Raw genomic sequence first — 15,362 nt, forward strand, 5'->3', positions numbered from 1 at the left:
ATTTCACGAATATAAAATAATGATTACTGAGAGTTATGGTCAAATCATCCAGTTAGTTGTTTAAATCAAGCATTAAGCTTTAGGGGAACTGTGTAATCACAAATCAGTGACCATTTTGATCATTCCTGTTCTGTATGAGGATATTTAGCTGAAAAAAAGGTTTTACGATGCCTTATGACAAAATGTACAGCTTTCAATAGTCCGGAAGAGAGATCAAAGAGAATATCAAATATGTCTGTGAAGGAGCTTTTCTCATTAATTATGTCTGAACTAAATAAGAGTAAACTTCCACATGCACATAGATTTTTACTTTTTTATTGTACAATATTACAATTACATTTGTACAAATGTTAACAATGAAAAAAAAAAAGAGTCAATTCAGGCTACAAGAGGAAATGTTTGCTGGGGCCTGAAAACAACAATGTCCTTGAAAGCTGCACTGAACTTGAATGCAGCTGCTGCTCGGAGGCGGGCCATATACAAAAACACAGACATGGCTTCCTCACCTTCACCCCATCAGTTATTTAAAACACAGGAGGGGGCAGAAGCAAGGTGGCCAACAACATCAGTGCAGATGAAAATCATGTACTGAATTTTAAAAAAGTGTGTGTGTCTGCGTGTGTTGTAGTGCAGAAGGGAAGCGGGGGGGGGGGGGGGGGGGGGGGGTTGTTGTTCATTTGTCGTTTGGTCCAGGTCCAATGTGTTAAGAAGCCGAGGCGCAGGGTCAGAGGTCGTCAGGCGGAGTTTAAGAGCGGGTGTACTTTCCCCAGATGTGCAGCATGAAGACGGAGGCGATGAAGAGCAGACTCATCACCAGCACGGGTACCGGGCCGCTGTCACAACAAAGAGAGAATGATCAACACTCGGATGAACACACAAACACACAGAAATCCCATAATTTGCTCTAAGCCCGACCACACAGTCTCAGTAGAGCGGCTGATTTTATTGATGAGCTTAGGAAACAAGGAGGCGCCCTCATCTCTGAAGGAGGGACTGAGTGGGGGTGTGGGGTGGAGGGGCGCATCACTAAGTAGCAGCATTGCCATGCCAACCATCTCCTCTGCGGCCCCCTCCTCTCCCTGTCAGAAGGCTGTAATTGAGTTGACCTTTCAGAGTGCATCCTTTAATGAAGCTTTGAGGCCGGCGTCTAACGCAGGAACAAACACGCACTCGATATAAAGCACTGTATGGCGAGTCTGCCCTCCTTCGACTGCTGGAGAGACACTCAATAACCACCACGGCACCATCGATCAGCCATTGCCAGGAGACTGGACGCCTCCTCTAATATTAAGGCAGCGGATGTAGCAGAATAGAACTTTATGGAGGTTGAGAGTTTTCCAAAAGGGTGCTTTGCTAACACTCATCATGTTTTGTGAGTATATAAAGACACACAGACTTAAATGAAGCTGATCCACCACTTAGAGACGATTTGTTTTACCACAGAGGCACGTCTACCCAATTTCCTGTCATTAAACATTCCTCGCATCCTACCTGATGAACATGTACAACATTAATCATAGCAAGTGTCGGAAATCCTGAGTATTAAGTGCGTGTTTGTGAGTGGGATGTAGAAATGTCAAGAGGCTAAATTGGTTACAGTGTGTATGTTCCTGTGTTTTGCTTTTAGAAATGACACTTACACTTTGAGGCCTGGCGAGTCTTCTGTGTAGAAGCGCCACATGCCACCGGTGCCCGCCGATCCTGTGGTCCTGCCACCGCTGCGTGTGCCACTGCTGGTGGCTTTCCTGTGGGACACACACATAATTCAAATTCAAAAACATATCGACAAAGCCAAGTGTTTGAATGACTTAACAGAGCTCAATATAAAAAAAGGCATAACAACCCGATCTTAAACGCTTCCAAGTTTCTCTCTGTAAAAGGTTTTTCAGAAATATAAAATGTGATGTCTCAAAGAACTTTATTTTAAAACAAGACAACTAGAACAGAAACACACTTTTGAGTGCAGGGTAGAAAAGGGGAGGGGGTATAACATGAAATAAAGGAACAAAGGTCACATGGCTGGAATCGAAACCAGGACATTGTGTTCACAATGGAACCAACTACAGTAGCTGCTGATGAAAGAGCAGGTTGATTCATGGCTGCTTCACTCATGTGATGAGATTAAACGGAGGTTAATGAGGTAATGAAGACGACGATAGTAATGGGTAATAAGAGGTAAGAGCCAGCCTCTGATTAAACACTGATTAAGCCCACAGCACAGCATCTATCGCTCATATAAACAGGGAGCACAACAAATAAAGTGATGGCTATCTGAAATTCATCAATAAGTCTTTACTGTGTGATGACATGAGCAGACGGGGTCAATGCTGAGGGCATTTGAAAAATAATTTTAGAGAATGTGTGCAGGATAATAACTATTTCTCAGGTTTAATGTAAAGTTGTCTTCAATGGCCACTTTTTCACAATGGTGTCCAACGTACAGATATTTGACCGATAGAGAATAGATATAAAAGTGTCTTGTGCACGAGGACAAAAAGGTCACCACAACATCCTCACCGCTGCAAGGCAGTCATTCTCAAAGTGTCTCACTCTACTGGTGGGGTTAGTTAAATCCTATAAGATAGTCTTCAATGTGGTGTTTTGAGCTGACCCCTCTTAGTCCCTTGGTGTTGATCAACTTAACATCTTGATTATTGAGTTGATTATTTTTTAAAGCCGAGTAAATTATTTCCAGAAAACCTGAATTGAATTGATTAATTGAAGCATTGCTTTGATTATTTGAGGGGAAAATCTGTTGATTAAATCAGTTATTTGATCAATTGTAGTATAAGTCGACTATATTCTCTTTAGTCTTGAACGGCCGTAGTATTGATGATGGTGGGGATGATGATGATGGGGAAACTTCTCCAAAAAATCTGACTGGGATAACATCTGTTGATTGGAATGACTCATGATTCAGTGAGCCCTTAACTTCTACATATAATCTTTATTAATGATGTTACTGCATCAGTTTAGTCACGTCTGCCGCACATCTGTATACACATGTGCAGAGTTTTCTCACTTGTCACCTGGATGAAGAGTAAAAGTTCTGTATATTGTGTGTACCTTTGCCTGACTGTGGATCCTGCTGCGCGAGGGGCCACAGTCTTACTGGGGGAACGGCTCGAGGCCCCAACATTGGTTGCACTTGCTGCTGGTCCAGGCTGAGGGGAAGACACCAGAAGGAATACACATTACATGTTAGACATATGAACAGTATCCCCTCCATGATATCCTCTTCCATGCATTCTGTCTACTCTGTCACATACATTTAAAAACATTTACAGCTAAAACATAATAATCCATAACCTTCAGATAGGGAGTTATCAAACAATAAAGTATGAAAAGCTAGTCAAATGTGATTATTAACTGTACAGTGCGTTTACGTCAGAGTGATGGCAAAGGCCTTTAACTGCAAGTCCGCACCTTTCATTGAGTTCAACTTCTACTGATCACATGCAGAGTTTCAACTAAATGTGCGTACTAGCGTATATAAATCATTCATCTAGTCCATTGCCAGCTTTTCATTTGTATTGTGGGACTGTTTAACTGGTTGAAAGAGAGCCACGTCCACAAATGATTAGCCAACATTAGCAAGCTAGCTAACAGATAGCAAATCCATAGATTGGGGCTTACGTTAAAACAGTAAATGTGAGCGTGTTTGCTTTACCAGTAACATTTGTAGATGGAGTCGAGTATCTTACCATTTTGTTGTTTGTGTTGTTTTCCCGATGCAAGTTAAAAAGCCAGAGCCTTCTTCAAGATGATGTCCACGTCAAATGAATAGCAGACAGCCGGCGTGTGAATTGGTCAAAACTTGAGAAGATCCCACAGAGCTGACGTCTATCTAAAAAGGACACGACTGCAAAACACAAGACCAGCGCAGGTGACCGAGCGGATGCCTGACTGTCTGATCCCCTTCACCCAATAACATAATAAACTCAACCTTAGTTTTAGAGCTTGTTTTCTGTGCCAATTAAATTCAACTTGATTTCAACCCCTATACGTGTTTTAGTGTATTTTATTTTGTGTATTCTTTTACCTTAATTCAAAGGCACATCTTTGGTCAGCCTTGATTTTGAAGGAGACGTGTCTCACAGGAAGCGCCTCCGTTTACATGAGTAGAGGAAACTAGCGCCATTGTGGCTCAAACACGAAGCCCAACTAGCCTGACCACAACACATAATTTGAGCCAACATGGCGTCCTAACGTTAGAGTTTCCTGACAGTTGTACATGCTTATACTGGCTTCTAGAAAAGCATAATCACAGGTTTCAAAACTCGGACAAGATCCAAAGGTAAATATAACTCAACCATTATTAGATTGTACGGAGATGTAGTTTTGTTCACGAAAGACAACTGCCAATAAAGTCAGCTTTCTGAACGATTATTTAATTAGCTACATAGGCTAGCATGCCTAATCTTTTCAATGTAACGTCAAACATACACAAGACATTCAGAATAACTTATTTAACGAACAGTTACCACACGAAATTTCACATCATTTCAATAGTGATTTATATTCTTGCTATCAGTCTGACTTGTTATCCTCAAACGTAAAACCAGCTGGAGGTTTTCCTCCATGACAGAAACAATTTGCTGCTAAAAAGTCCTGACAGTAAGGGTTTCAAGGGTTAGGATTGATGAATTCTGGTTAGTTGTGTTGGAGAGAGTTGTTTGCTTAAACCATCATCACATTTTAGATCGTTTTAAAAACTATTGAAATACATTTTCTCTGTTACTCAGATTTAGGCTGTAATTCCCATAAATGTTTATTGTGTCGTGCACTTTGTACTTCTGACTTTGAGAATATTCAAACTATCTATCGTCTCACTGTGCTCCTCCATTGATCTGTCCTTCTGCATGACACAGTGATGTACAATGTGTTTAACTTTAACCCTCTCTGCAACAAGTATTGTCTTGTGGTAACATTTATACCAGATTCAATTTGAACATTTGTGTGCAGGATGGCGCGGGTGGTGTTCCTCCATCCAGACCTGGGTATTGGTGGAGCTGAGCGTCTGGTGGTCGATGCTGCTGTCGCTCTAAAGTCTAAGGGATGCAGCGTTCAGATATGGACTGCCCATTATGACCCAACCCACTGCTTCTCTGAGACGCTGGATCCAGAACTGCCTGTGGTATGTAAACTCACACCTTCCTACCTGATACTGTCTCTCAAAGATCCACAACAAAGACAAAGAATAGTCAACTCTAAAGACACTCGCATATTACTTAATTGTTTCTATTGCTCTTCTTATAGGTATGTGTGGGGGATTGGCTACCCACAAATGTGTTTGGTTACCTGCATGCCCTGTGTGCCTACCTGAGGATGATCTTCGTGGCCCTCTACCTGGTCTTCCTCAGCGGGGTGGAGTACGATGTCATCTTCTGTGATCAAGTGAGTTGTGTCATACAGGAAAAACGTATCCTTCTGTTTGGTCACTCGTAACTGTCTCTTTTGCTCAGAGAAATGCTGCTATTGCAAAAAGTGGACTGACTTTTTGTGTCTCCTTTTTGTGACACACCTCTTTACTATACCATGCCGTAAAGTAAACACTCCCTTGCCTATTCCACTGTGTTTCACACAAATACGCACAGGTATCAACTTTCTCTTGTAAATAATTACAAAGGGTTTCCATGGTTGCTAAAAATCCTTGAACACTTTAGATTTTTGAAAAGTGCTTAGGTTTTGAATAAAGTGCCTGAAACAGCATGAACATATTTAGGCTACATGATGCCAAGTCTAACAAATAGATGACACTTTTTGAAACATAAAATGTGTGTTTTCCTCAATTTTTCCACACTTTTGTTGAAAGCAGAAATGTAATTGTCTTTTGCACAATATGAACTTAATTGTTGTGATGAAAAAGTGCAATCATCCTAGACTGTATGAACTGTATGTACTGTATACAAAAATGTATTTTACCGCTGTAAACGGCAGAAAAAGCTTGAACATACACCTTTTTAAATGCTTGAAAATAGCTTGAATTGACTTTGTAAAGCGTGCAGGAACCAGTACAGAAATAACTCAATATTAAGCGAGGTACAGGGTGACAGTAGGAGAAGCCAATCAAACGGCATTTTATTTAAACGTCACATATAGCTTGACCAGTACTTCTCTTCGGATGTGTGTTTACTGGTACATTTCTGATCATACACCTTTCATTCTACACCAGGTGTCAGTGTGTATCCCGGTGCTGCGACTGTCCCGTCACAGGAAGAAGGTTTTGTTTTACTGTCACTTCCCAGACCAGCTGCTGACCCAGAGAAAGTCGGCCCTAAAGAAGCTGTACCGTGCTCCCATCGACTGGATGGAGGAGCGCACCACTGGCATGGCTGATATGGTACGGCTCAGGGTTTAAGGCTGTGTCATTGTGATGGCCTTCCTACTAAGAGGGCTGGATTGAGTCACGGTTACAATCTGATTTTATCCAGAATAAGAATGTCATTTATATAGCATTTTGGTAAATACATGTTTTACAAACTTTAACACAGTAGAAAACCTACATGTATTATATCAAGATTAAAAACAAAATAGCTGCTATTCATTCTCAAAAGATGCTCCTGATGCGACCGAAGTGTTTGAAGGACACTTGATAGTAAATGCTGTGTGGTTTTATGAGTGGATTTGAGACAGGAGCTAAAACTATCCTAAATAATTTGTATAACTAATTGGATGACACAGTTTAGTTTTTCAATGTTATTTTAAATCCTTGTTTTGCCTATTGCAGACAGGAACATGATATTGTAAGCAGTAACACGATTAATACAATTAAAAGTTGTGAAATTGGTTTATTCCGATGCTCAAAGGTGGTCAAAAGCACTGGATAGAAAATGGTAAATTTTATATACTTAGAGATCATTCATAGAATGTATCAATACTAGAATTTCCAGTGCAATGTTAGCAAAGGTAAAATGTAAAATGTTAATAGCCCAGTAGTTGAACTTCAGCAAGTTTGCTCATAATTACATCTATCTAAGTCTAATGTTGTTTAGAGAGGTGTCATTTCTCTTCCATACTGAGGTTGGCTCTTAATAACTGCTTAAACTGTAATGTAAAGGAATAAATCAAAATACAAAGTAAGTTTTATTGGTTTTAAGAGATTGAAAAAACCAAAGCGAATATTTAAAATGTGCTACAGTACAGCCTGATCTCTGCTGGCAAGCTGAAGTAAAAGCTCAGGGCCCTGATAGAAAATAAATTGACATTTGGGTTTCAAACTAGACGTTAATAATAAAAGTCTGCAGGCTGTCATACACTTACTCGGAAGGAATTAAAATGCCTGTGCTATATGTGAGATCCTTATGAACTAATCTCTCTGTACTTCCTCTTAGATTCTGGTAAACAGCAAGTTCACCGCAGGCATCTTCAGCGAGACCTTTAGTGGTCTGAGAGGAGTTCAGACGGATGTCCTCTATCCCTCCCTCAACACAAGTACCTTTGACCAGCAGTCCACTGAAGCACGAGGCCTGAAGGGCTTCTTCCCGAGGGGACCTCCTGCATGTTTCTCTCTCTGAACCGATACGAGAGGAAGAAGAATCTGGGGCTGGCTCTGGAGGCTCTCTCCGCCCTGAGGAGCCTCCTTCCTGCAGGCCAGAGAGCGGGTGTTCACCTGGTGGTGGCGGGGGGCTACGATGACAGAGTTACTGAGAATGTTCAACATTATACTGAACTGAAAGAGCTGGCAGCACAGCTCCACCTGGAGGACTGTGTCACTTTCCTGCGCTCCCCCTCTGATTCAATGAAGGTGGCGCTGTTACGGGGCAGCGCAGCCGTGCTCTACACCCCGAGCAGAGAGCATTTTGGTATTGTTCCTGTAGAGGCCATGTACTGCTGTTGCCCTGTTATCGCGGTAAACTCTGGGGGCCCCCTGGAGAGCGTGGCAGACGGGGAGACAGGCTTCCTGTGTGAGCCCCTGGCCGAGGCCTTCTCTAAGGCCATGGAGAAGCTGGTGAGAGGGCCTCAGCTCCGCAGGGACATGGGACACGCCGGGAGGAGAAGGGTACAGGAGAAGTTCTCTCTTCAGGCCTTCTCAGACCAGCTGTATGGGTACATTGTCAAGCTGAGCCAGTGATGGTAACGCAGAAGACAGGTTAAACAAACAATCCTATTCTGAACTGTGAATTGTCTGTGGTCCACTGGGGTCTGCAGTGAGGTGACATGAACATCTTCTAATAGAGGATGTGTGTGTAGATGTGCAGGGAGGTGGGAGTATTATCAGGACTCAGAGGAAAATCAATTTGCATTCCCCTGGAGGGGTTGCTGAGAGGAAAAAAATGGCGGAATCTCTATACCAATTAAGACACAAGAATAACGAGTTTACCTATATCTCTGAAAGAATACCGTGTGTGTGTGTGTGTGTGTGTGTGTGTGTGTGTGTGTGTGTGTGTGTGTGTGTGTGTGTGTGTGTGTGTGTGTGTGTGTGTGTGTGTGTGTGTGTGTGTGTGTGTGTGTGTGTGTGTGTGTGTGTGTGTGTGTGTGTGTGTGTGTGTGTGTGTGTGTGTGTGTGTGTGTGTGTGTGTGTGTGTGTGTGTGTGTGTGTGTGTGTGTGTGTGTGTGTGTGTGTGTGTGTGTGTGTGTGTGTGTGTGTGCAGCAGCAGCGCCGGAACCAAGAGCCTAGCAAATGAGCATACCAAAAGGATTGATTGTTAGACAGAAATGTTTTGCACTGTGTATGTTTTTTCCCCCCTTGCTTTGATACAGTAATCATTGTCTTTGTGTGTTTGGATGATGAAGAAGAAGAAGAAGAATGTAGTTACCACCCTGTGCCATCAGGCAGTGCACAGACCCAGATCGATAAACGGGATGCTTTCCTCCAGTTCCTGTCCGCCCAGAGCTTTGTTCAACTCCTCGCATTCAGAAAACGCTGGCCTGTTCTGACTCTGGCTGCTGGGTGGAAGTTATTAGTGGATGATAGAGAGTGTTTGGCTTTATTAGAGGTCTGGTTGATGGGCAGTGGGACTTTGTCTGGGTCATTATCAACGAGGGGAAGAGCAGAAGGTCATTGTGTCTCCAGCTGGCCTCCTCAGCCCTCCTACTGTATAGAAAAGCTTGTATTGACATTCCTGAAGTCTTAATAAACAAGAGGACACATACTCTCCTGACTCTTATGGGGTTTGCTTTGTTGCTAAGTTTGTTTGGCCTTTAATAGACTTTGCTAGGAACAGAAATGTTGTTAAGGTTTTTTTCTCCTTTCGTTGAACAGATTTGATTGTTCCTTGTTGGTAAATGAAACATTCTCAGACAATGAATCAGCTAAGGAGTTTTATTTTCGCTCATTAACAAAGTCAATTTGACAGATGTACGTGGGAGGCGTGGAAGTTTCTGTCTCCGTCCGTTGCTGCATTATCATGTTCAGAGTTTGAGACGTGTCCCCAGGTGCATCACTCTTGATCTTAAAGGGAATCTAAAAGAAAAAGTAAATAATAATTAGGACATCAAATCATATGGCTAAATATCTAATATCAACCACACCACAATCACTTAGTTAAACCAACCTGGTTGCACTCAGTATGGCCGTATTGAACAAATGTGGCGAAATGCTCACTGTTGAAGTTCATGAGGTCGTATTTTGAAAGGTCTCGCAGCGAATGGTCTCCTGTGTAGATGGAAGCAGGTTGTGCTTGTTGTTGTTGACCCTGATGCGAGTTCCCAGCGGCACTTTGATCTCCGTAATGCGCTGAGTGCAGATCCTGGTCTTCCTCAGAACACGGTCACCTTTGACTTTGGAACCATTTGTTGAAGGAGGCTGCAGCAGGCTCTCTGTGTCATGTTCTCATCTTACAATAACCAAGAAATACAGTGGAAAAAAAGGACATTTCAGTACAATAAATCTGGTTGATTTTAAATGTCTGAGTGACACTTTTTAAATTCTACAAATGCAGTGTGATTATTTTAAATTAAGTCCCATTTAATTGTCTTACCTCCCACTCCAAAATGGAAAACACAGCCATCTCCAACATAAAAGCCCCAAAGACACAGTCCTGGCCATGGATTTGCAAAATCTATAAAGTCTCCAATCTCTGTTCAACCTAAAGGTAAAAAGGCTAAGTCAGAGCAGTGTACAGAATCCAAACATCGTTTTTCCTTGATGGAAACCAGGAAAATTCAAAGAAACTATGGACATAAAATCTAACTATTTGCCACCTAGATTTTTAAGAGAGCAACCTTAAAATATAAGGGACATTTAAAATGGAAACTATACATAAAACAAGGCCTTTTTCAGCAGTATTTGAATGAGAATCACACTAATTAAACTTCAGATAAGTGCTATCAGAGTTTCCTTAGCTGTTGTCACCAAATACTTTCACTGTGTATACCACCTTTTTAAATTGGGTGGCAGACATAGAGATGGATATACCTTGAAAGTACTGTACGTATGTACACCATGGTCTAATGGTAATATAATACATTAAAAATAATTCTCACCTGTCGCCATGTCATTTGGGAAAAAAGGCTGTTCCAGTTTCCCATAGGGTCCATGGTTGCTGTGAGCTCAACAGACGGACTGAAGTGTATTTTCTCATTAATGGGACGCTGTGATGTTGTGTAATAAAACACCTTCACTAGCCGCAGTTAGCCTTGACTGCAACACTTTCAAAATGATAGGCAGTCTAATATGTTGCCTATTAATCTATGTGCTCTTTTGTTCTGGTTCAGGCTGCCACTGTGAATCAGTTGATATAAATATTATATAATTATTCATATATTTGCTAAAGTTTGTTTAAAATGTGTTGTTAACCTGCATTGAGTTTTCAATTCCCACTTCTCATATTGATTCAGACATTTCTTCAGTCAATTTCAAAATCTGAAATGCAGAAAAACCAAACAGCGCTGCTGCTTGTTTTTCAGAACTGAGAGCAATTTGTCCCTATAGATCCAATTAGTGCAGGTGGTTTGATTTGAAATAAATACTAAGGTCTAGCCTCAGTATGCCTCAGTGATGCACCTCACTATGTATAATAGTGATCCTGATATAGTCGGTGTGTGCTGAAGGTATGCCTGTATTTTGTATTTAAGGTGTTGGTTATATAGGCTATTAAATGTCCGATTCATATGTTCATGACATTAATTGTTGATATTCTTTCACATAAAAATAAGATTCAAAATGAGATACTTAATTCCCATTTTTAGGCAGTGTTAGGAATCTGCTCTGTGAGTTCATGTAGAGCCAAGCGACAAAACTCATGACCACACATAAGGCATACAAATGTGATTAAAACATTTATTACATTATTATTTTTCTTATATAGCTTTATATGAAATAGAGAAAGTGTGCCAAATACATTTTTCCTCATGACCCAATCCACATTGTTGTTGTCTTAAACAAAATAACCCAATATATACATACATAATCTTCATATATAATCATAAATATAACTGAGCTTTTCAAACCCTTTATGAAACATTGATGTGTTTATAAAAAGGAGAGAAAAGGGGATTTCCTGAGCGCACAATGTAGATATAAAACATATTTTTAACCTTTTTTTTGGTAAAAGATATATATATTTAAAGCAAAAGCAGCAGGTATGTGTGTGCATTTGTGGTTTACTGTTGTGTTTCCACATGCAGATGTATTGAGAGTAGATGATGCGGAGGGCATTGCAGCAGTGATTTAGGGGCCCCGTGGAGCCTGTAAGGGAGGGAGAGACACACAGACTCCTTTAAATGTGTCCCACTTTGCTGCGTACACAGAAAGATGGTGTCAAAGTCTCATTTCTATCTCTTCCATTTTTTTCTCGGTCTTTTCAAAAAAAGAAATGTCTTTACCTTTAAGTTGTGGAAGAACCCCCCCCCCCCCCCCCCCCTACTTCAGTGCCCCGTGGTGGGGTGGTTATTGAGATCACGGTGTGTCTGAGTGGCAGCGATAACCGGTACCCAGGTGCCACTGGCACATGGTGTTTAATTAATTAATGAGACCGCGGGGTTGGTTTTTCTAATTCCAGCTAGCCAGCACCGGGGTGTGGGGGAGATAGCGGCTAAATGTTTAGGTGTGTTTTCAGGCGAGGAAGGGGAGATGTATGTGGAAGTGTGTGCGGGTTAGGAGTGTATATCTATTCTGTTGGCAGTTTGGGAGCTGGTTTCCTTGTTAGTGAAATATTAAATATGTATGGAATATTTTTACTCTGACTTTTAATCATGCCATAGGATTGGGAGTTAATCATGGGCTAAATGCAGCTGATGAAGAGAGAAACTCATCTCTCTAAACCTCCGGCATACAACCGGCTCATGGGCTCATTGCCCTAAAACACACAGATGTACTTGAAATGTAAACATAATGCAACAAGGGGTGGCGTTCAGGGCAGTGTATGTTATGTCTTACGCACATTTAAATATAATGTTTTGGATGAATGTAGGGTTAGGATTGGTATAATTAAACGACGAGTTAGTACGGATCTCTTACACTTTACCTCAAAACGTCTGTTCCAAGAATAAAGACTTTTTAGATTAAGAAGTTCCCATTTAATTGACTCTATTATAGACATAACACAATTGCATTATATACAACTACATTTTATTCAGTGTTTTCCCTTTTCCTGCCATCATGAGGGTCTGTTTCTGTTATCTTTACGTAATACTCTATTACATTAATCAGGAAAGTAACTTTACAAAATACAAATATGCAGTTAGTATTACAGTTAGATGTATTATGATGTGCACCTGATGTGCTAAAATGTGTATTTCTTCTTTAACTAAACCGTTATTTAATCCCAATTCATCAAACATGAAACAATGACTCTTCTCTTGTTGATTGTTGACATCCTCGTGGATTCATCTTCTTATTATAGACACATGCATTTCCAAACATTTGGTCTACCTACGCTGTAAAATGTATTATCTCTTCGATTTACACACGGCATCTATTGCACGTCTGTCCGTCCTGGGAGAGGGATCCCTCCTCTGTTGCTCTCCCTGAGGTTTCTCCCATTTTTCCCTTTAAACTGTGGGGTTTTTCCTTCTTTGGAAGTGTTTCCTTGTACGATATGAGGCTCCAAGGACAGAGGGTGTTGTATTGTCATACTGATATTCTGTACAAACTGTGAAGTCCACTGAGACAAATGTAACATATGTGATATTGGGCTATATAAATAAACATTGATTGATTGGTTCTCTTTGATGCATTGAAAAATGTTTAAATCAGTGAATCTGGACCTACAGGGTTACGCTCCTTAATATCCTGTGATGTGTGAAGATGCATTAGTGTACGCTTTCCTACTTGCTACAAATGCTATCAAACGTTGCCAAGAAGACAGGAGGAGGTTTACTGTTGGATGAATGCAGCGAGGAGAAAGAGCCTTCCTGATCATGAATGATAGAATATGCTCAAACAATAGAAAGTCTGCATTTGTATTCACAGCTCATCTTTAAGAGCTGTTTTACATGGTACATGTTAGCAAATTATGTATTTCACTCTTTACTGCTTCCATAAACTATTCAAATATATTAGCTTACACCTCATAAATGTTAACACTGCACAACTCTTACCCGCACTGGAATAACAGTATAAGGAGCTGCTATCACAGAGGAAAGAAATGATTTACTAAAGCTACATAAAATTCTTCTCTCTGTGGGAGATCACAATAAAACGTCTATATTCTCTGATAGTGGAATATTAAAGATAGCCTCTATAAAAAATAGCTTTATGGCCCAGGAAAGAGAAGCATTACGACTTGTTCTGCATGTTGTAGTTTAAACCATCTTATAGCTTAAAGATAAACGAGTCCATAGATTTCATACATCACACGTCATCTAATTCACAGGAGGTTTATCCATAAAAATGTAAGGAGTCTTGTTTCAGATGTAAAGTTATGAGGGAATGTCCAGCAGCATTGATGGCGTGTAGTCAGATAAGGTACAACACAAGATTACGCTGAGAGAAAACAACTTTCACAGCATTCACACACTGTTCTGACAAATATGTAACATATTAACAGTCGTCATAGTTTCCACAAAGCATTGGTGTGTTTCTAATATTTATTGTTCAATGACACAGAGAAAACTTGAATAGACATATTTCTTTCGACATTGGATTGTAATAGAAAAATAAATTATAATTTTTTCCTTTACCTTTTTGCAAGCCGTTGTATTTTTATTTTTAAAAGTATGCAGTTTAATACACCGTATGAGAAAAGTGCTCATCAGAAAAATGTTTTGTGCATTAACGCCTTTTTTACTCTTTCTGTTTGTGTTTAAAATGTAATAGGGTACAATGTGGCCTAGGTTATATTCTAGGCTTGGTTTTATCATCAGCTAAAATCTTGCCTCTCAGACATTATTGGTCTTATTAGCTCCGACCACTGCTGTCTCATTTAAAAATGACTGGTAGAACAGATACGTCACAATCAAACAAAAAATAATGTTTTTTGCAAAAATTCAAATGACATGAATGCAATGGGATGCTGAATAATTGAAATGAAACTGAATTTGCAGTTCACTCTTGGTTTGAAAAGTGGTATCCCTTTTCACATCAAACTCTAGAAAAACACCTACATCCTCAAAATGTTGGACTTTTCCTGCAGGTGATAGCAAGAGGTGGATTTACACATTTTAAAATTAAGATTTCTGTTTTTTGTCCCAATATGAACACATTGATATCCGGACTCCCTGCTTGCTCTTCCTGGAGCAGCTGGGTAATGCAAGAGGAGGGATGGAGGGGGGGGGGGGGGGGGGGGGGGTAGGATTGGGAGTAGCAGACCTCCCATTGAACTTGGCTGGCTTCCAGCACTCATTCAGCCAGTAATCAGCTGTGAGTCAGTCAGTCATACTGGCTTTAAACAAACACATTAACATTTGAGTGCACATTACACCAGCGCTCACTTTCAAATGCACATTCACATGCTGTCATCACACACACACACACACACACACACACACACACACACACACACACACACACACACACACACACACACACACACACACACACACACACACACACACACACACACACACACACACACACACACACACACACACACACAGGGAATGTTTAGCACACTGGAGGTTCCTGATGCGCTTTTACCTGGTGCATTCTTCAGATTGTTATGCTTTTCGCCCTAAAGAGGGGTTGTTTCTTTACAGACGTTAGCCTAAGGGGTGTTCGTTTAGTGTAGTTCTACTGGGGACTGGCTTAGGGCAACAACAGGCAGGGGTCTTTAATGGGGAGGATGGAGGGATGGGATAGACGACAGTGCACATGTGGGTATTTGTTTAGGCGTATAGTGAGTGAGAGGCTTGGTGCACCCTGATCAAGGGGTACCATCGCCCACCTATGGCCCAGAAGGAGCTGACACTCGCCTGCGGGTACGACTTTGCTGTACAGGAGCCGCTGAGCAGACCCCCACACAGCTTGGGAGGGTAAC

General features: G+C 41.0%; 2 protein-coding genes and 1 pseudogene across 3 annotated transcripts; 1 reads left to right on the forward strand and 2 right to left on the reverse strand.

The window, feature by feature from the left end:
• Positions 1–299: 299 nt before the first annotated feature.
• sec61b (SEC61 translocon subunit beta) lies at positions 300–3,863 on the reverse strand. Its single transcript, XM_079692937.1, has 4 exons — positions 3,705–3,863; positions 3,067–3,164; positions 1,641–1,745; positions 300–833 (listed from the first exon to the last, which is right to left on the reverse strand). The coding sequence occupies exons 1-4, from the start codon at positions 3,705–3,707 to the stop codon at positions 746–748; spliced, it is 294 nt and encodes a 97-aa protein (XP_079549063.1). The 5' UTR covers positions 3,708–3,863; the 3' UTR covers positions 300–745.
• A 238-nt stretch (positions 3,864–4,101) lies between these two features.
• Positions 4,102–9,110, forward strand: alg2 (ALG2 alpha-1,3/1,6-mannosyltransferase). Its single transcript, XM_079692936.1, is given in 6 exon segments — positions 4,102–4,297; positions 4,966–5,137; positions 5,260–5,397; positions 6,176–6,343; positions 7,335–7,470; positions 7,473–9,110. Coding segments are annotated over 5 exon segments (1,215 nt in total). The 5' UTR covers positions 4,102–4,297; position 4,966; the 3' UTR covers positions 8,075–9,110.
• LOC307046342 lies at positions 8,694–10,438 on the reverse strand (annotated as a pseudogene). Its single transcript has 3 exons — positions 10,429–10,438; positions 9,924–10,022; positions 8,694–9,779 (listed from the first exon to the last, which is right to left on the reverse strand). The product of its transcript is annotated as an uncharacterized misc_RNA (transcript).
• Positions 10,439–15,362: the final 4,924 nt, after the last annotated feature.

This window comes from Notothenia rossii, assembly GCF_949606895.1.
Source record: "Notothenia rossii genome assembly, chromosome: 7".
NCBI classification, from domain to species: Eukaryota; Metazoa; Chordata; class Actinopteri; order Perciformes; family Nototheniidae; genus Notothenia; species Notothenia rossii.

Excerpts from the sequence above, each read along its gene's own strand:
- sec61b (XM_079692937.1), bottom strand. Across the intron at positions 1,746-3,066 it reads GGATCCACAGTCAGGCAAAG|GAAAGCCACCAGCAGTGGCA; the intron begins GTACACACAATA and ends TGTGTCCCACAG. Across the intron at positions 834-1,640 it reads GACTCGCCAGGCCTCAAAGT|CGGCCCGGTACCCGTGCTGG; the intron begins GTAAGTGTCATT and ends TTGTTGTGACAG.